This window comes from Scyliorhinus torazame, chromosome 5 (assembly GCF_047496885.1).
Source record: "Scyliorhinus torazame isolate Kashiwa2021f chromosome 5, sScyTor2.1, whole genome shotgun sequence".
Lineage (NCBI taxonomy): Eukaryota > Metazoa > Chordata > Chondrichthyes > Carcharhiniformes > Scyliorhinidae > Scyliorhinus > Scyliorhinus torazame.
In genome coordinates, this window is record NC_092711.1 from 163,007,175 (window position 1) to 163,028,050 (window position 20,876).

General features: G+C 47.7%; 2 protein-coding genes and 1 long non-coding RNA gene across 3 annotated transcripts in view; 1 reads left to right on the plus strand and 2 right to left on the minus strand.

Moving 5' to 3' along the window:
- The window catches only part of LOC140420362 (uncharacterized), a 58,161-nt gene that overhangs the window by 6,980 nt on the left and 30,305 nt on the right, over positions 1-20,876 (minus strand). The window lies entirely within an intron of this gene.
- On the plus strand, positions 1,025-14,548 carry LOC140420354 (uncharacterized). The gene is made up of 2 exons (XM_072504366.1): positions 1,025-1,350; positions 7,467-14,548. The coding sequence occupies exon 2, from the start codon at positions 7,823-7,825 to the stop codon at positions 9,332-9,334; it is 1,512 nt and encodes a 503-aa protein (XP_072360467.1). The 5' UTR covers positions 1,025-1,350; positions 7,467-7,822; the 3' UTR covers positions 9,335-14,548.
- Positions 13,475-20,777, minus strand: LOC140420365 (uncharacterized). The gene is made up of 3 exons (XR_011946316.1): positions 20,763-20,777; positions 16,787-17,116; positions 13,475-13,942 (listed from the first exon to the last, which is right to left on the minus strand). It is a non-coding gene; the product is annotated as an uncharacterized lncRNA (long non-coding RNA).

The window sequence follows — 20,876 nt, forward strand, 5'->3', positions numbered from 1 at the left end:
CGGGTTACGAGGATAGGATGGGGAATGGGCCTCAGTGAAATGCTTTTTCTGCGACTCAGTGCAGACTTGAAGGGGCGAATAGCCTTTTGCACTATAGTTCTATGTTATCCGTGTTGTGTTATTCATTTTAATTTGATTATGCTGTTAGTCTGCTTGTAATATTTTGGGGTTTACAAACTGAATTGTTATATAATCTTACCCTCTTTCCCCACTCACGACTTTAACCTGTAAACTGGTTCTTCAATTAATCTGGCATTTCATCTCGAGGCTCTGCTCCCTCAAATATCCTGTTCCAAATTAATTCTGCAATGTGTTGCTTAGATGTATGTTGGCAATATCTCTTGTTCCGCTCTGTACCCATTTGCCACGATTTTTTCTGTTACTCTGTTGCATTCATTGTTTAAAAATGATTTAAAACAAAACAATTTATTAAAAATCTGTCCAACTCATCTGTGAATATATTCAATGACTCCACACCCCACTGGTCCCTGTGGAAGAGAAATCCAGAGACTAATAACCCTCCAAGGGAAGAGATGACTGGATTGCACTTTATCGCAGAACCATAAATAATATATCTGATGTGTACCATATAAGACATGCCTGTCTGCTGACATTTAAGGGGACAGTAAATTAATACCAATCACCTGGAGAAACTAGCCCTTTATTGTGAATATTAGGAAAGAGACCATCCTTTTAGCCAGACAAATAAATGTGTGAAGCTGAGGGAGCAAAGGATGTCAATGTCTTTGAGAGAAAGAAGAGACCTGGGCCAAGCTTTGCAGAGTCTGCGCCCTCCCTGGATTCACTTCCTTTCCCTTCAGTTGCTACAAGTGACCAATTGAAGGTGAGAATGAGAAAAGAAATGGAAAGGGGGGAGAAAAGAAAGTGTTTTACTCACAGATGTTGGCGACAAAAACAAGTTTTCAGTCTGTGTGAGGCCCCAGTTTTGCTCATTGTCCAGCTTCCGCATTCAGAAAACGGGAAACTAATTGGATGGTGGAAGAGTCCTTCCGGTCCACCAACTCTTCCCATTGGTCAACAACTTTCCTCCGCCTCACTCATTGTTCCCCTCCTCGAGACAAGGTTTCCAGGCAACCGGCTGCGGCCAGAACAAGAAGTCTCTCGGTGATTCCCCTCTCCCCACCCCGGGACCGAGCATGTCTGAGGGAGAGCAGAGATTGCGCATGTGCGAGGGAAAGCTCACCCTTGACCTTCCTGCTGAGGCGTTGACCAATGGGAATGGTTGGATGACCGGAAGGACTCTGGTCCTCCAAGGCAATCCGCGCGGGCTTTGTGTGAATGGAGCTTGGACGTCACAGACTGAACCTTCCTCCTGTGTCTCCAACATCTGTGAGTAACTCTTTTATTGTCGTCACAATTATTACAGAAACCAATTTACAAGGCTCCAGGCCTCATTACACTTCAAATTGACGATTAAACACACGTCAAATTGATGATTAAACAGTCACTTAACACAAAACAGCTGCAAGGCACAAGGCCCAATTACATTTCACAATAACGTTGTAACAGTCATTGAACACAAATAGCTGCAAGGCACAGGGCCGAAATACGTTTCCAGATACCAATTAACCAGTCACTTATCACAACCAGCCACAAGGCACAGGCCCTACACATAGTTCAAGTAACAATCGAACAGTCACATCACACGAACAGTCGTGAGGCACAAGGCCTCGAAACCAAACGACCATTCCAAAGAAAAAAGGAACAAAAAAAAAAACACAAGACACGAGTACATTTCGAGGTAACGGCCTCTAAACACATAAGACAAGCAGTTGCGAGGCACAAGGCCCTGATACAATACGGCCGCTTCGGAAACAAATATGACCCACAGGGCCTCGATACATTTTAACAGTGTCATATCAAACCCAATCACCAGGCACCAGGCCTCAATTCACCCCAGAAAAGATTTAACAGGATAGAATCAATCACCGAACACTAATCCCCGCTCACCCACCCCCGTTCACCCCGCCCTGCAGCCGACACCCTGGGGGAAAGGCCCCTCCTCGCTAAGGAGCACAGACCACCGGAGAGCCAGACCCAGGCGTGGCAGAGGAGAGAGGGTTCCCCCCTCCTGGACCCCGCCCAAAGGCTCAGGACCATTCGGAGGGAGAGCAGTTTCGCACCAACTAGCGTTCCACCACAATTACTAATTACCATTTCAGGGAAACCCGAAATGAGTTGAATGTCATAGGCTGCTAAAGAAAAGGAAAGCAAAGAAAACATGAAAACAAAATCCCTTAGTACTCATAGAAAAGTCCATAAAAAAAAAAAAGAGTCCATTAATTTTGCACGTTCCACATCATGACCCCAGCGCTCCAGCCGAAATTTCACAAGGAACAACATGTCCTCAAAGTCCTCCAATGGCAGCAGCCAGAGTCGCTCCAATGTTGGCAACAGTCGGCAACAGGGAAGAAAGTCCCAGAGTCAGTCCCAACCGCCCACAGGGCGTCCAGGGGGGCCGAACCCCCGGAGACCCCAGGAACGGCAGCAACCCACCCCGGGCTGCAGGCCGCGGGCCGCCCATCGGGTATCCACTCCCGGTTCCGACCCGCCGCTTCCAGCAGCCTATCCAGCTGCCATCCTTCCTCCATTCCTTCGTCCTCCATTGGGCGAACTCAAACCCGCCGACAGCAAACCTCGCAGTCCGAAGCAGTGCCTCCGCAGCTCAACCGCTGACTTGAAACACGACTGGTCGCAGTACTCCGAAACCGGTCTTCTCCCCTTCCCTCGGGGACCAGGAGCAATGGGCGCCGAGTTGCTGTTTCACCCCATCCAGGAAGCTCCCAGAGGCGGCCTGCCTTTCGAATCGGCCCGGGGGCGGACACCAAGCTCGCACACAACCGCCCAAGCCTCCTCCACTTTTCACCCCAGGAGTTTGGACAGTGTCGGCCGTAGCTCCCACAATCCCCCGCACGGGCGAGTGATCAGGTACTGCGCATGTCCAAGGGTGAGGGGAAGCTGCGCATGTGTGGAGGAAAGCCCAGCCCCTGACCTTCCTGTGAGGTGTTGGCTAATGGATAGAGTTAGGACCGGAAGGACGCTGGTCCTCCAATCAGCGCGGGCTTTATGTGAAAAGAGATTGGGCTTCACACAGACTGAAACATCCTCCTGTGTCTCCAACATCTGGGAGTACCTCTTTTAATGTCGTCACAATTTTCAACACAGACTCACTTACAGGGCACAAGGCCCAATTACACTTCACATTAACGATTCAACAGTCACTGAACACGAAACAGCTGCAAGGCACAAGGCCCAATTACACTTCACATTAACGATTAAACGATCACTGACCACAAAACAGCTGTGAGGCGCCAGGCCCAATTACATTTCACGACAACGTTGTAACAATCATTGAACACAAACAGCTGCAAAGCGCAGGGCCGAAATACGTTTCCAAATACCTATTAACCAGTCATTTATCGCAACCAGCCGCAAGGCACAGGCCCTACGTGTAGTTCAGGTAACAATCAAACAGGTTCAATCAAACAGGTTCATAACTCGAACAGTCGTAAGGCACAAGGCCATGAAACCAAACGACTGTTCTAAAAGTAAAAAGAAACAAGGAGACACAAAGCACAATTACATCGAGGCATCAACCTCTGAACACATACACAAGCAGTCACGAGGCACAAGGCCCCGAAACCATACGACCGCTCCAAAATAAAGTAAAGAAAAGAGAAACAAAACCCAAAAGTACAACACACGATACAGGCACGTTTCAAGGTAACGACTCTAAACACAAAAGACAAGCAGTCGCGAGGCACAAGGCCCCGATACAATACGGCCGCTCCAGTACAAATATGACCCACAGGGCCTCAATTCTTTTTAACAGTATCATATCAAAACCCAATCACCAGGCACCAGGCCTTAATTTACCCCAGAAAAGGTTTAACAGGGTAGAATCCATCACCGAACACTAATCCCTGCTCACCCACCCCCGTTCGCCCCGCCCTGCCGCCGACACCCCGGGGGAAAGGCCCCCCCTTGGCTGAGAGCACAGACCCCCGGAGAGCCAGACCCGAGCGCGGCGGAGGAGAGAGGGTTTCCCCCCTCCTGGACCCGCCCGAGGGTACAGGACCATTCGGAGGGAGAGCAGTTCCACACTAACCAGCGTTCCACCACAATTACTAAATACCATTCCGGAGGACCGAAATGTGTTAAATGTTATAGGCTACTAAATAAAACAAAAGCAAGGAAATCAAGAAAGCAAATCCCTCATTATACATCGAAAAAGTCTACAGAAAAAGTCCATTAATTTTGCAAGTTCCATAACACAGCACCGACGCTCTTGCCGAAATTTCACGAGGAACAACATGTCCTCAAATTCCTCCAATGGCAGCGGCCAGAGTCACTCCAATGTTGGCAACAGTCGACAACGGGGAAGAAAGTCCCAGAGTCAGTCCCAACCGCCCACAGGGCGTCCAGGGGGGCCGAACCCCCGGAGACCCCAGGAACGGCAGCAACCCACCCCAGGCCGCGGGCCGCCCATCGGGTATCCACTCCCGGTTCCGACCCGCCGCTTCCAGCAGCCTATCCAGCTGCCATCCTTCCTCCATTCCTTCGTCCTCCATTGGGCGAACTCAAACCCGCCGACAGCAAACCTCGCAGTCCGAAGCAGCGTCTCCGCAGCTCAACCACTGACTTGAAACACGACTGGTCGCAGTACTCCGAAACCGGTCTTCTCCCCTTCCCTCGGGGACCAGGAGCAATGGGCGCCGAGTTGCTGTTTCACCCCATCCAGGAAGCTCCCAGAGGCGGCCTGCCTTTCGAATCGGCCCGGGGGCGGACACCAAGCTCGCACACAACCGCCCAAGCCTCCTCCAATTTTCACCCCAGGAGTTTGGACAGTGTCGGCCGTAGCTCCCACAATCCCCCGCTCTATCCGCCGCACGGGCGGGTGATCAGGTACTGCGCATGTCCAAGGGTGAGGGGAAGCTGCGCATGTGTGGAGGAAAGCCCAGCCCCTGACCTTCCTGTGAGGTTGTTGGCTAATGGATAGAGTTAGGACCGGAAGGACGCTGGTCCTCCAATCAGCGCGGGCTTTATGGGAAAGGAGATTGGGCTTCACACAGACTGAAATGTCCTCCTGTCTCCAACATCTGTGAGTAAAACACTTTCTTTTCTCCCCCTTTCCATTTCTTGTCTCATTCTGACCTTCAATTGGTCACTTGCAGCAACTGAAGGGAAAGGAAGTGAATCCAGGGAGGGTGCAGACTCTGAAAAGCTTGGCCCAGGTCTCTCTCTCTGAAAGACATTGACATCCTTTGCTCCCTCAGCTTGACACATTTATTTGTCTGGCTAAAATGATGGTCTCTTTCCTAATGTTCACATTTAAAGGGCTGGTTTCCCCAGGAGATGGCTGACATTAAAGGGAACAGTAAACAGGACAAACCAAACCAATTACTTTCCTGTCGGAATACTCTCCACCATCAGCAAAGTGATGGAAGGGGTCATTAACAGCGCTATCAAGTGGTACTTATTCAGCAAAACCTGCTCACGGACGCTCAGTTTGGGTTCCACCAGGGTCACTCAGCTCCTGACCTCATTCCAGCCTTGGTTCAATCATGGACAAAAGAGGTGAATGCCAGAGGTGAGAGTGACTGCCCTTGGTATCAGGGCAGCATTTGACCGACTATGGCATCAAGGAGCCCCAGCTAAACTGGAGTCAGTGGGAATCGTGGGAAACTCTCCGCTGGTTGGAGTCATACCTGGCACAAAAAAAGATGGTTGTAGTGGTTGGAGGTCAATCATCTCAGCTGCAGGAGTTCCTCAGGGCACACTCCTAGGCCCAACCATCTTTAGCTGCTTCATCAATGACCTACCTTTCATCATAAGGCCAGAAGTGGGGATGTTTGTGGATGACTGCACAATCTTTAGCACCATTTATGACTCCTCAGATAATGAAGCAGTCCATGTCCAAATGCAGCATGTCCTGCACAGTATCCAGATGTTGGCTGATAAGTGGCAAATCACATTTGTGCTACACAAGTGCCAGGCAACGACCATCTCCTACGAAGGAGGATCTAACCACTGCCTCTTGACATTAGCATTGGTGAATCCTCCACAACCAACATCCTGAGGGTTACCATTGATCAGAAACTGAACTGGACGAGCCATATTAATATGGTGGCCACCAGGGCAGGCCAAAGGCTACAGCGAGTAACACACCTCCTGACCCCCAAAGCCTCTCCACCATCTACAAGGCACAAGTCAGGCATGTAACAGAATAATCACTACTTGCCTGGTTGAGTGCAGCTCCAACATGCTGCTCTACACCATCCAGAACAAAGCAGCCCGCTTGACTGCTGACATTCCATGAATATTCAAACACTCCACCACCGACGAACAGTGGTAGCCGTGTATACCATCTACAAGATACACTGCAGTAACTCACCAAGGTTCCTCCGACAGCACCTTCCAAACCCACAACCACTACTATCTAGAAGGCCAAGAGCAGCAGATAGTTGAGAACCCCACTACCTGGAGGTTCACCTCCAAGTCACTCACCAGACAGACTTGGAAATATATCGCCCTTCCTTCATTGTTGCTGGGGCGACATCCTGTAACTCCTTCCCTGACAGCACAGGGTGTGTACCTACGACTCAAGGACTGCAGCGGTTCAAGAAGGCAACTCATCACCACCTTCTGAAGGGCAACTAGGGATGGGCAATAAATGCTGGCTGAACCAGCGACTCTCACATCCCGTAAATGAATTTTTAAAAATGTTATATTGCACAGAGATATATCTAGTGTTATATAGAATGTATTAGATATATTATTGATGGTTCTGTAATGAAATACATGTATTATTAGTTCTACCTACGTTATATATTTCCAGTCATACAGTCATTGCAGCACTTACGGAATCCATTTGGGAACTCAAGTCAATGCTGACTCTCTGTACAGCAATCCAGTCAGTGCCATTCCCCCTCGATATCCCTGTTCCCCTGAAAGCTTATTTTCTTCATATATTATTTTGAATTATTGATCATCTCGACTTCCACAACGCTTGTGGGCAGTGAGTTCCCTGTCATGACCACTCCATGACTAAATAAAGTTCTTCCTCAGAATTTCCCTATCTCTAATCAGTAAATGTATTTATATGGAGATTCTCTACTCTTGTACAGGTTTTAGTGAGTTTAGATTTGTTGATCAGCACCTTCAGGAAAATTGGGAGGGAAAGTAAGTGAATATAGGTCTCTCTGTCCAGGGTAGGAAGCAGTGAGCTTGGATTTGTCAATCAGCCTGAATCAGCACCTTCAGGAGAATTGGAAGGGGGAATATTAGATACAGCAGAGTGAGAATGGAGGGAGAGTGTGTGGGATTGAGATTTAGAGCATTTCAGGGAAAGAGAGAGGAAAGAATGTTCGATAGAAACTAGAATTGTATGTTCTGAGTTTCTATCCTGTACTAACAATGATTACTGTTGTAAAATCTGTTTGCAGGAAGTTCGAACAAGAGGAGTTTGAGGCCGAGATCTCAAACTAAATATCACGCAAGAACTGACTGAGTCACTCAATTCTTGGGATCATTGGCCTTTGAATCTAGAAGGAGAAATGTTTGTCTATTCTGTCTGCTTCAAGAGATTTTAAACATCAGTGTGTCTGGAAAAGCACTGAGACACACACACACCCGTGTGAGACTGTTACAGAGCACTGACTGTGGAAAGAACTTTAACCAGTGACACAGCCTGAACAAATACTACACCATTCACAGAAGGGAGAGACTGTACATGTGTTCTGTGTGTGGCCGAGTCTTCAACTGATCGTCCAACGTGGTGAGACGCAAGATCACCCGGACCATGGAGAAGCCATGGAAATGTGAGGATTGTGGGAAGGGATTCAGAGCCCCACACAAGCTGGAAAGGCATCAAAGCAGTCACACTGGAGAGAGGCCGTTCACCTGCTCTCAGTGTGAAAAGGGATTCACTGACATTAGCAGCCTGCGGAAACACGAACGAGTTCACACTGGGGAGAGGCCTTTCACCTGCTCTCAGTGTGAAAAGGGATTCACTGACATTGGCAACCTGCGGACACACGAACGAGTTCACACTGGAGAGTGGCCTTTCACCTGCTCTCAGTGTGAAAAGGGATTCACTAACATTAGCAGCCTGCGGACACACGAACGAGTTCACACTGGAGAGAGGCCTTTCACCTGCCCTCAGTGTGAAAAGGGATTCACTGAAATGGGCAGCCTGCGGAGACACGAACGAGTTCACACTGGAGAGAGGCCTTTCACCTGCTCTCAGTGTGAAAAGGGATTCACTGAAATGGGCAGCCTGCGGAGACACGAACGAGTTCACACTGGGGAGAGGCCTTTCACCTGCTCTCAGTGTGAAAAGAGATTCAATTTCATTGGCAACCTGCGGAGACACGAACGAGTTCACACTGGGGAGAGGCCTTTCACCTGCTCTCAGTGTGAAAAGAGATTCAATTATATTGGCAACCTGCGGCAACACGAACGAGTTCACACTGGGGAGAGGCCTTTCACCTGCTCTCAGTGTGAAAAGAGATTCAATTTCATTGGCAACCTGCGGAGACACGAACGAGTTCACACTGGGGAGAGGCCTTTCACCTGCTCTCAGTGTGAAAAGAGATTCAATGTCATTGGCAACCTGCGGCAACACGAACGAGCTCACACTGGAGAGAGGCCTTTCACCTGCCCTCAGTGTGAAAAGGGATTCATTGAAATGGGCAGCCTGCGGAGACACGAACGAGTTCACGCTGGAGAGAGGCCTTTCACCTGCTCTCAGTGTGAAAAGAGATTCAATTATATTGGCAACCTGCGGCAACACGAACGAGTTCACACTGGAGAGAGGCCTTTCACCTGCTCTCAGTGTGAAAAGAGATTCACTAACATTGGCCACCTGCGGAGGCACGAACGAGTTCACACCGGGAAGATGCCATTCACCTGCTCTGACTGTGGGAAGGGATTCTTTCAGTTGTCCGACCTGCAGAGTCACCAGAGAGTTCACACCGGGGAGATGCCGTTCATCTGCACTATGTGTGATAAGGGATTTGCTCATTCATCCCACCTGCTGGAACACAATGTCAATCACACCAAGAGCAGGCCCTTTAAATGCTCTGACTGCAAGAGGGGTTTCAAAAGCTCTCAGCTACTGATGTCCCACCAGCGCTTTCACTCTGAGGAGAGACCGTTCAGCTGCTCTCATTGCACAAAGAGCTTTAGTACCTCATCCAACTTGCGGAGACACCAGCGAGGTCACACTGGGGAGAGCCCGTTCACCTCGCCGACTGGGAAAAGATTCACTTGGTCATCACTTGCTGAGCCACAACGTCACTCACACCAATGAGAGACCCTTTTAAATGCTCCGACTGTGGGAGTGGGTTTCAAAGCTCTTGGGTACTGATGGAACACCAGTGCATTCACACTGAGGAGAGACCGCTCAGCTCCTCTCACTGCGACAAAGAGGTTTCAAACATCATCCACATTGCGGAGACATCAGCGAGTTCACACTGGAAAGAAGCCATTCACCTGCTCTCACTGTGGGGAGGGATTCACTCAGTCGTCCAACACGCTGAGACACCAAAGGGTTCACAAGTGATGATGGGTTAGATTCTGCTGTTATTCCTGCTGTTAATCACATCCAGGACTGAACCTGGAGTGGGTGGAGGGATTTGTCTCCTCGTCAACACCTGGTGCTCGGATGTGGCGACCCTGGGGAACTACTGCTCCCTGGACCTGGAATACCTGACTGTGAAGTGCCATTCATACTGCCTTCCATGGAGTTCACTTCTGCCATCATCACGGCGGTCTACATCCCACCCCAGGCGGAAGTGAAGAAGGCGCTTGATGAATTGTAACCGCTATAAATAACAATGAAACAGAATACCTGGCGGCCTTGTTCATCGTGGCCGGGGACTTTAACCAGGCCAACCTCAAGTGTGTACTGCCAAAATTCCACCAACACATCTCCTGTCCCGACAGGGGCCCCAACATCCTTGACCATTGCCACAAAAACATCAAGGGCGCCTGATGATCCATCCCCTGACCGCACTTCGGAAAATCGGACCACAAGATGGCGCTCCTTCTCTCGGCGTACAAGCAGAAACTTGAGCGGGAAAATCCGGTTAAGAAGGTTGTGCAAATGCTGGTTTGAGGCAAAAGAGCTCCTACGTGACTGGTCCATATTCAAGAACTCGGCAGTTAGCCGAAACGAGTATGCCAGCACCATCACAGGCTTCATCAGCAAGTGTGTAGAAGATTGTGTGCCAAAGAAGGTAGTACATACGTTACCCAACCAGAAACCATGGCTTAATCGGGAGATTCACTCCCGACTGGTCTGAGGCGTTCAAGTCAGGCAACCCTGACCTGTACAAAAAAATCTAGGTACAACCTCTGCAAAGCCAACAGGGATACCAAGAGACAACAGAAGAGTTGTCCAGACTAAGCGAGAATCATGGACTCTCATCGATTGTGGCAAGGCGTAAACAACATAATGCGATAAAAAGCAAAGCCGAGTAGAATCTTTAGCAACAGTGCACCCCTTCCCAACAAACGCAATGCATTCTATGCTTATTTCGAGCAGGAAACCAACAAACCTTTGTCATCTGCCCCAGCAGCCTTGGACACGCCCATGCCCACCGTCACAGCCTCCAAAGTCAGATTGGCCTTCTTGAAAGTGAAGCCTCGGAAAGCGACAGGTCCTGACGGGAGTCCCTGCCACACACCCAGATCATGTGCGGACATCCTCAACCTTTCCCTCCTCCGTTCTGAGGTTCCCACCTGCTTCAAGAAGACCACCATCATACCGGTGCCAAAGAAGAACCAGGCAACGTGCCTCAATGACATTGATCATTATGAAATGCTTAGACCACAGCTGGAGTAATGTGTGCAGTTTTACTCCCCATGCCTTAGGAAAGGTATTGCCACAGAGGAACAGCAACAAAGTTTGACCAGACTTGTCCCGGGTATGGCAGGACTGTCCTATGAAAGCAGATTGGGGAAACTAGGCCTCTTTTCTCTAGAGTTCCAAGGAATGAGAGGGGATTTCATTGAAACTTACAAAATCCATAAAGGAATAGACAGGGTGGGTGCAGGTGAGAGGTTTCCCCGAGTTGGAGAGTCTGGAACCAGGGGACACAATTTCAAACTAAGGGAGAAGCCACTTAGGACCGGTCTCGGAGGAGACATTTCTTTACTCCTCGGGTTGTGAATCTTTGGAATTCTCTACCCCAGAGAGCTGTGGAAGCTCAGTCACTGAGTGTGTTTAAAGCAGACACTGACAGATTTCTTTTTTTTTTGTTTAATAAATTATTTTTTTCGAATTAAGGGGCAGTGTAGCGAGGCCAATTCACCAATGCTGCACATCAAATTTGGTTGTGGATCTGAGACCCACAAGGCACTAGGAGAATGTGCAAACTCCACATGGACAGTGACCCAGGGCCAGGATCGAACGCAGGTTCTTGGTGCCGTGAGGCAACAGTGCTAACCAGTGGGCAACCGTGCCACCCAACTGACAGATTTCTAAATATCAATAACCCATATGGATATGGAGATAGTGTGGGGAAAAAGACATTGAATCATAGGATCATAGTATTTACAGGGCAGAAGGAGGCCATTTGGCCCATTGAGTCTGCACCAGCCCTTGGAAAGAGCACCCGATCAAAGTCCACACCCCCACCCTATCGCCGTAACCCAGTAACCCCACCCAACCTTTTTGGACATTAAGGGCATTTTAGCATGGCCAATTCACCTAACCTGCACATCTTTGGACTGTGGGAGGAAACCCACTCAGACACCTGGAGAAAGTGCAAACTCCGCACAGATAGTAACCCAAGCCGGGAATCGGACCTGGGACCCGGGAGCTGTGAAGCAACTGTGCTAACCAGTGTGCTACCATGAAATGGATGATCAGCCATGATCGCATTGAATGGCGGCGCAGGATCGATGGGCTGAATGGCCAACTCCTGCTCTGATGCTCCAATGGTATAAAGATCGGTAGGAAAGTAAACTGTGAAGAGGACATAAGGAGACTACAAAGGATAGAGGTAGGTTATGTGAGTGGGAAAAGATCTGCCAAATGGAGAATAATGTGAGAAAATTAGAAATTGTCCATGTTGCCAGAAGAATAAAACAGTTTCTGATCTGAATAGTGAGAGATTGTAGAGCTCTGAGACTCCGAGGGATCTGGGTGTCCAAGAGCATGAATCACAAAAAGGGAATTGAATACAAAAGTAGGGAGGTTGTGCTTCAGTTATACAGGACATTGATGAGTCCACATCTGGAGCACTGTGTATAGTCTTGCTCTCATTTAAGGAAGGATGTAAATGTGTTGGAAGCAGTTCAGAGAAGGTTTACTGGACTCGTACCTGGAATTGGAGGCTGGTCTTATGAGGAATGATTGGACGGGCTGGGCTTGTGTCCGATGGAGTTTAGGTGACTTGATTGAACCGTATCAGATCCTGAGGGGCCTTGACAGGGTGGATGTGGAAAGGATGTTTCCTCTTGTGGGAGAATCTAGAAATTGGAGTCACTTTAAAAGTAACAACTTGCCTATTTAAGGCAGAGGAGAACTTTTTTCTCTCAGAGTTGGGAGTCTTTGGAACTCTCTTCCTCAAAGGGCAGTGGAAGCAGAGTCTTTGAATATTTTGAAGAATGAGTTGAATAGATTCTTGATAAGCAAGGGGGTGAATGGTTATCGGGGGGAATGTGGAATTGAGGTTACAATCAGATCAACTTATTAAATGGTGGAGCAGGCTCGAGGGGCCGAGTGGCCTACTCCAGCTCCTAATTCGTATGTTATCACATCCTATATAATAGATTGTAGCATTTTACCTCCAACTGATGTCAAGCTAATGGGTCTGTGGTTCCCCGTTTTCTCTCTCACTCCTTAAATAGTGTGGTTACATTTACTACCTTCCAATCTGCAGGAACCATTCCAGAATCTATAGAATTTTGAAAGATGATCACCAATGTATCCACTATCTCTCCAGCCGCCTCTTTCAACACTCTGGGATGGAGAGCATCAGCTTTTGGGGATTTATTAACTTTCAACCACATTAATTTCTCCAGTATTACTTTCTCACTAATACTAATCTCTTTCAGTTCCTCGTGCTCACTGGTCCCTTGGTTCTCTAGTGTTTTAGGACAATTTCTGTATCTTCCTCTGTGAAGACAGACACACATTGTTTAGTTTCGCTGTAATTTCCTTATTCCCCATCATAAACTCTTCTGTCTCTGCCTGGAATGGACCCACATTGGTCTTTGCGAATCTTTTCCTTTTCACATTTTATAGGAACTTTTCCAATCGTTTTTTTATGTTTCTAGCCAGTTTGCTCTCGTCTTCTATTTTCTCTTTATGAGTTTCTTGATCCTCCTTTGTAAATACTAAAACAAGTTTCCAATCCTCAGGGTTACACTTATTTTGGCAACTATATGAGTGATAAGATCTCTTATTTTATCTTCAAAAATGAGCCCAAGATCTGGTTGATTGGAGGTGTCCAAAAATACAACTTTATTGCTAATTATCCACCTCAATTCTCTTACATAAAAATAATTCAAAATTCAGATCAAATAATACGTCAAAACATAACAAAGAGAGTTAAACAAAAACATTGGGGAAACACGGTAGCATTGTGGATAGCACAATTGCTTCGCCGCTCCAGGGTCCCAGGTTCAATTCCGGCTTGGGCCACTGTCTGTGCGGAGTCTGCACATCCTCCCCGTGTCTGCGTGGGTTTCCTTCGGATGCTCCGGTTTCCTCCCACAGTCCAAAGATGTGCAGGTTAGGTGGATTGGCCAGGATAAATTGCCCTTAGTGTCCAAAATTGCCCTTAGTGTTGGGTGGGGTTACTGGATTATGGGGATAGGGTGAAGGTGTTGACCTTGGGTAGGGTGCTCTTTCCAAGAGCCGGTGCAGACTCGATGGGCCGAATGGACTCCTTCTGCACTGTTAATTCTATGAAATAAGAAAATATTAGGAAATCAATAGATGGTTCAGAATTTCTTAAAGCATGAATATAGAACAAACTTTAGTCATGAAACTATTCTTAAAGAAATTCTTATCAATGGTCTAACCCCTTATTGGTTTCAAATTCTCAGCTGAGGCTTCCTGATTTAATCAGAAAACTCTGTCACTTGGAGCATGATTTGTTATCCAGGCATTGGTCTTTACTTAAGATTCATTAATGTCTATCAAGTTAATTAAATGTCTACATGCTCCCGCCACGTGTACCAATCCTCTGAAGATAAGGCGTTCTGCATTAACCTTGCTTGTTGCTAAGGCTTTGCTACATTTTGTAAATGTTTCTGTTGCTGAGGCTGCGATACGTTTTCATTGCTAGATGTATTTGTAGAACAATGTTTTATTCATGACGAGGGCTTTTATGCAACTTTTCTTGAAACTGTGTTAGATTCTGACACATATTAAGTTGCTGTACAGCAATTCTCATATTTTTATCTGAAACAATTTCTGCCTGTATGTATACTGAATTTAAGAATTATACTGCATTGATTCTTCAAGGTACCAATAAATCAGTGAAGCAATAAATCTGTAATCTATCAATGAGCCTCTTCCTTTGACCTAATGGAATCTTTAATGTTTCTTGATAGTCACGGTTGCGTCACTTTTCCTGTTGGATTTTTGTTTCTTAAAGGAATCTATATTTTATGTAAATATGTGATAATTCCTTAAATGCGATTGCCTGTGTTTCATTACACATTTTATTGTATGTTCCCAATCAACTTGCCCCTCATAGCTTGACAGTTTCCTTCTGAGACAGAACCATGTAACCACCATAGCCTATCTTCATCTGAACTGCATGCATTGGGGTTCCAAACAGAAACAGGAACTATCTGTCATCTACCTTCCAAACACCCTTTCACTCTGTGATCCTTATGAAATTTGCCACAAGGCTCAAGAGCATCAGTCATGAGGAGGCCAGTCCAGCAGAAAGAAACCCTCCGACCCTCCCCATTGACCAACTGACAGAATGAACACAATGCAGTCCTGGATGTAATTGAGAGCAGAAACAATAACAACAGAATCCAACCCCTGTAATCAATTGTGACCATGTTGGTGTCTCAGCAAGTTCGAGGAAGCACAGAATCCCTTCTCACACTGAGAGCAGGTGAACGGCTTCTCCCCAGCGTGAACTCGCTGGTGCCTCCGCAGTGTGGATGATTCACAGAATCCCTTCCCACAGTGAGAGCAGATGAATGGCCTCTCCCCAGTGTGAACCCACTGGTGCCTCTGCAGGCTGGATAATTGAGTGAATCCATTCCCACACCGAAAGCAGGTGAACGGTCTCTCCCCAGTGTGAACTCACTGGTGTGTCTGCAGGGTGAATGACTGACTGAATCCTTTCCCACAAAGCGAGCAGCTGAATGGTCTCAGCCAAGTGTGAATGCGCCAATGAGCTTCCAGTACAAATAGGCACTGCAGTTGACCATTTGGCCCATTGAATTTGCTCAACCCTGTAATAAGCTCAATGGCCGATCTAGCTCAGCACCATTTCCCTTAGTGACTTCAACATCTCGAAACCTATCAACTCGATCTGGAAAATACTTGATGACTTGAGGCTCCACAGTCCTCTGGAGCAGAGAATTCCAAAGCTTCACCACATCCTGGAGTGAAGAATTCGCTCCTCATCTTAACTTTCAGTCCATTTTCCTACCTGTTCCCCGTGCCCCTCAACTCCCTCGTCAATCAGAATTCTGTCTAACTTCACGGCGCCAAGGACCCAGGTTCGATCCCGGCCCCAGGACACTGCGTTTGGAGTTTGCACAGTCTCTCTGTGTCTGTGTGGGTCTCATCCCCACAACCCAAAGATGTGCAGGGTTGGTGGATTGGCCATTCTAAATTGGCCCTTAATTGGAAAAAACATGAATTGGGTACCTTAAATGAAAAAATTATGTTTTGGCGAGGGAGGGGGGGTGGGGGGGGGGTCACAATCAAATCCAGTGACTACCCACATATACTTTGTGTCAGGTTGGTGTCAATGTCCACCCCCTCACTTTTCATCCGAGTCTCAGGAGGTTGGAGACTGCTCCGGACAAGTAATGGCGGACGCAGCTCCCACAATCCTCCCATGCTGGAGAAACTGCTTTATCCCAGATGGGTGGGTGGTCTGGAACTGCACATGTCCAAGGGAGAGGGACCCTTAATTGAAAAAAAGACTGGGCACGTATAATAAAACAAATAATTCTGTCTAGCTTATTCTTGAATATATTCAATGACTCCCAGACTCCACTGGACCCTGGGGGAAACAAATTCCAGAGATTAACAACCCTCTGAGATAAGAGATTACTGAAAATATATAACATGGTTGCAGTACAATATTAAAAGACTAGAAATAATAATAAATGTACTTTACAGGTCCAGATGGAGCAGGTTAAAGAGGTGTGAATTGTCTCAAGCCAGGACAGTTGGTAGGATTTCGCAAGCCCAGGCCAGATGGTGGGGGGTGAATGTAATGCGACATGAATCCAAGGTCTTGGTTGAGGCTGTACTCATGTGTGCGGAACCTAGCTATAAGTTTCTGCTTGGCGATTCTGCATTGTTGGGTTGCAAAATCCTATCGACTCTCCTGGCTTGAGACAATTCACATCTCTTTAACCTGTGATTATCCCTCTCTCCAGTTGCTCTGTCTGGACCTGTAAAGACTTAATTACCTGCAAAGACTCTCATTCAACAGTATCGTCTTGCATCATTGACTTTATCTATCTATATGTTTCTGGAACCCACCTCTTCATTCACCTGAGGAAGGAGCTGTGCTCTGAAAGTTAGTGATTCGAAACAAACCTGTTGGACTTTTAACGTGGTGTTGTGAGACTTCTTACTTTTACTTTAACACGATCAATAATCACACTCCATGGTTACGTTGCAGAAACTGTCACTCAATTCTCCTGGAACCAGCCCAATGTGATTCTTCATTCCTGTGTTTACTGCCATTGTGTTCCTTTGCCTGACTGGCAACCCTTAACCCCAGAGGTGTCTTGCTGTGATGGTTCTCCGGATTGGATTGGATTTGTTTATTGTCACGTGTACCGTATTCAGGTCCCGATAAACCAAGTGACTCTTCCAAATCCTGAAGTGATGTTTGTTTTTTTCTGCAAATCTTCATCTAATATCCTGTAAGATGCAAGTTGAGAACAGACAATTCTAGTTTCTATAAAACATTCTTTCCTTTCTCATTCTCCAAAAGCTGTAAATTTCCACCCAACACACTCTCCCTCCATTCTCACTCTATAGTATGTAATATTTATCTTCTCTAATCCTCCCAAATCTCGAAAGGTGCTGCTTCAGGCTGATTCACAGATCCATGCTCACTGCTTCCTGTCCTGGACAGAGGCCTGAAAATCTCCATGCAGGCTGCCAGACAGGAATATGTCTATAATACCAAACTCAAAATGTGTGCAACATACAAACTTCCTTTCGCTTCAGTTGCTGCAAGTCACCAAAGCCCCCTCAGAATGAGAAAAGAAATGGAAAGGTAAAGTAGAGTTGGAGAGGCTACTCCCTCTTAATAATAATCGGGGGCAGCACAGTGGCGCAGTGGGTTAGCACTGCGGCCTCACAGCACCGAGGTCCCAGATTTGATTCCGGCTTTCGGACACTGTGTGGAGTTTGCACATTCTCCCCGTGTTTGTGATGGTTTTGTCCCCACAACCAAAAAGATGTGCAAACTAGGTGGATTGGCCATGCAAAATTGCCCCTTAATTGGGGAAAAAAATGAATTGGGTACCCTAAAATTTTTAAATAATAATCTTTATTATTGTCACAAGTCGGCTTACATTAACACTGCAATGGGGCGGTACGGTGACGCAGTGGTTAGCTCTGCCGCCTCACGGCGCCAAGGTCCCAGGTTAGATTCTGGATCGGGGTCACTGTCCGTGTGGAGTTTGCACATTCTCTCTGTGTTTGCCTGGGTTTTGTCCACACAACCCACAGTTGTGCAGGGTAGGTGGATTGAACACGCTAAATTGCCCCTTAATTTTAAAAGATGAATTGGGTAATCTATATTTAAAAAAAAACACTGCAATGAAGTTACTGTGAAACTCCCCTAGTCACCACATTCGGCGCCCGTTAGGGTACACAGAAGGAGAATTCAGAATGTTCAATTCACCAAACGCACGTCTTTCAGGCATTCTAGATGGGCAGCCTGGTAGCCCAGTGGTTAGCACCGTTGCTTCACATCTCCAGGGTCCCAGGTTCGATTCCGGCTTCGGTCACTGTCTGTGGAAATCTGCATGTTCTCCCCGTGTCAGCGTAGGTTTCGTACGGGTGCTCCAGTTTCCTCCCACAGTGCAAAGATGTGCAGGTTAGGAGGATTGACCATGATAAATTGCCCTTAGTGTCCAAAATGGTTAGGTGGAAGTTCCGGTGGCGGCTAAGGAGGAGTAAGTCGCACACTTGGTGGCTCTCAATCCAGTCGGACTTTTTCCCTGACTTTTTTGTACTTTTGAGTGCTAGTTTGGAAGGCATAGGCACTCAGGCACTGACTCCAGACACAGGTGTATGGAATTAAGAAGCAGAAAGAATCGCAAACAGTTGAAGAAGTGGGCAAACAAGGGCAGTGTACAAGCTGCTGCTGAGGACAATATGGCCGACGGTCCGGACCGCGGTGCAGACAGCCCAGCCAACGACGGAGCATCTGTTGAAGGTCATTCAAGAGTGCTTTACTGTTTTGCAGCGGAACAGTTTAGACCTGATTCAGAAGGACATCGAGGGCTTGAGCATAGGCTGGATGCCCAGGATCGTACGATCCAGAAGTTGGAAAAGGCGCTGGAGGAGCAGGAGGATAACCAAAATGGTGGTGGAAGCGGAGATAGAGAGGCTGAAGGACCAACAAAAAAGGCTTCTGGAGAAGGTAGAGGACCTGGAAAATAGGTCGCATCAGCAGAATTTGAGAATCGTTGGTCTCCCGGAGGGGGCTGAGGGAGACGGTGCCGCGATGTGGCGGGCATGTTCCAGAAGCTGTTGGGAGATGATGACTTCCCGCGCCCGGTGGAAGTGGACAGGGCGCACAGGGCGCTGGTGAGGCAGTCGCGAGAGGGGCCCCCCCTCCCCCGAGCGATGGTGGCCCGGTTTCACAGGTTCCTGGACAAGGAGCGGGTGCGACAGTGGGCTAAGCGTACGCGGAGCTGCCATTGGAATAACAGTGCCATGCGCATCTACCAGGACCTGAGCGTGGAGGTGACCAGAAGAAGGGCAGGCTACAGGCAAGTCAAAGAGATTCTGTTTAAGAAGCAGGTGAAGTTTGGGCTGCTGTATCCGGCTCACCTGTGGATCACACACGAGGGACGGCACCATTACTTTGAGGAGCCCGAGGATGCGATGGACTTCGCCAAGAGAGGAGGGCTGGTGCCGAACTGAGGACTTTGTGGACATGGGTTAATAAGACACTGGGCGATGTTTTCACTCATCGGGGGGGGGGGGGCGGCGGGGGCGGGGCAGGTGGATGAATACTTCTTACACTGCAAATAAGAGGTGCAGGTGTTGGAGAACCAGCGCTGTCTGGAGGTTTGTTTGGCGAAGGCCGAGGAGAATTATAAGGAGGCCCGAGTAAGCTATTGCTGAAGGAGGTTAACGCAGCAAGACTCCCTATTTACTCAGCAGGTTGAGAAAAGTTGAAAGATTGCGAGGCAGAAGTTGTACGAGTTTGGGAGTAACCCGAGCAAATACAAAGGCCGACTTTGGAGCGAATTTCTCTGTGCGGCTTGGCAAAGGGAAAAGGGTCACGAAGACGGAGGAAATAAACAGGAATTTCGGGAATTCTATGCAGGATTATACAAGTCTGAGCAGTCTGGTGATGTATTGGCAGTGTGGAGCATTATTTATTTTCCTTGAATCTCCCGGAAGCCTCAGAAAGCCAGCATGAGCCTCTTAATGCTACTCTTTCTAGGGAAGCGATGTCAAAGACCATGGAGGAGCTTCAGCCAGGTAAAGCGCTGGGACCACATGGCTGTGGGTGTGGGTTTTATAGGGGATTTGAGGTTTACTGTTGGAACTATTTGTGGGTTTGTATTATCACTTTGACTCAAGTATGCTGCCATTGACTCTTTCTGAGGCTTATGTCTGTTTGATTCTGAAGCGGACAAGGATCGAGGGAGCGCATCTCTTATCAGCCAATCTATCTTTTGAATGTTGACTTGAAACTGCTATCTAAAGTTTTGGTGAGAAAGCTGGAGGGCATCCTTCCAACAATCAATTTATTTTTTAAATTTAGAGTACCCAATTCATTTTTTCTAATTTAGGGACAATTTAGCTTGGCCAATCCACCTCCCCTGCATATCTTTGGGTTGTGGGGGTGAAACCCACACAAACACGGGGAGAATGTGCAAACTCCACATGGTCAGTGACCCAGAGCCGCGATGAAACCTGGGACCTCGGTGCCGTGAGGCAGCAGTGCTAACCACTGCACTACCGTGCTGCCCTCCATCTGACAATCATGAGGGAGGACCAGTCTGACCTCGCTCTGCATCACTAACCAGCTGAGCTAAATTGGCTCCTAATTATATTACAAGCTGGGCAGCGGCAGGGTTCATGAATGTCGTATTTGGGCTTCTGAGAAGATCTCGACAAATAAATGTGTCAAGCTGAGGGAGCAAAGGATGTCAATGTCTTTAAGAGAGAGAGAGAGACCTGGGCCAAGGTTTGCAGAGTCTGCACCCTCCCTGGATTCACTTCCTTTCCCTTCAGTTGCTGCAAGTGACCAATTGAAGGTGAGAATGAGAAACGAAATGGAAAGAGGGAGAAAAGAAAATGTTTTACTCACAGTTGTTGGAGACGGGAGGAAGTTTGCGTCCTTGTGAAGTTCAATTGAGCAGTCACACAAAGCCCGAGCTGATTAGCTGGAGGACCATCCTTCTGGTCCTCCAACTCTTGCCAT

Coding starts and splice junctions, on each gene's coding strand:
- LOC140420354 (XM_072504366.1), top strand. CDS start 7,823: ATGGAGAAGCCATGGAAATGTGAGGATTGTGGGAAGGGATTCAGAGCC.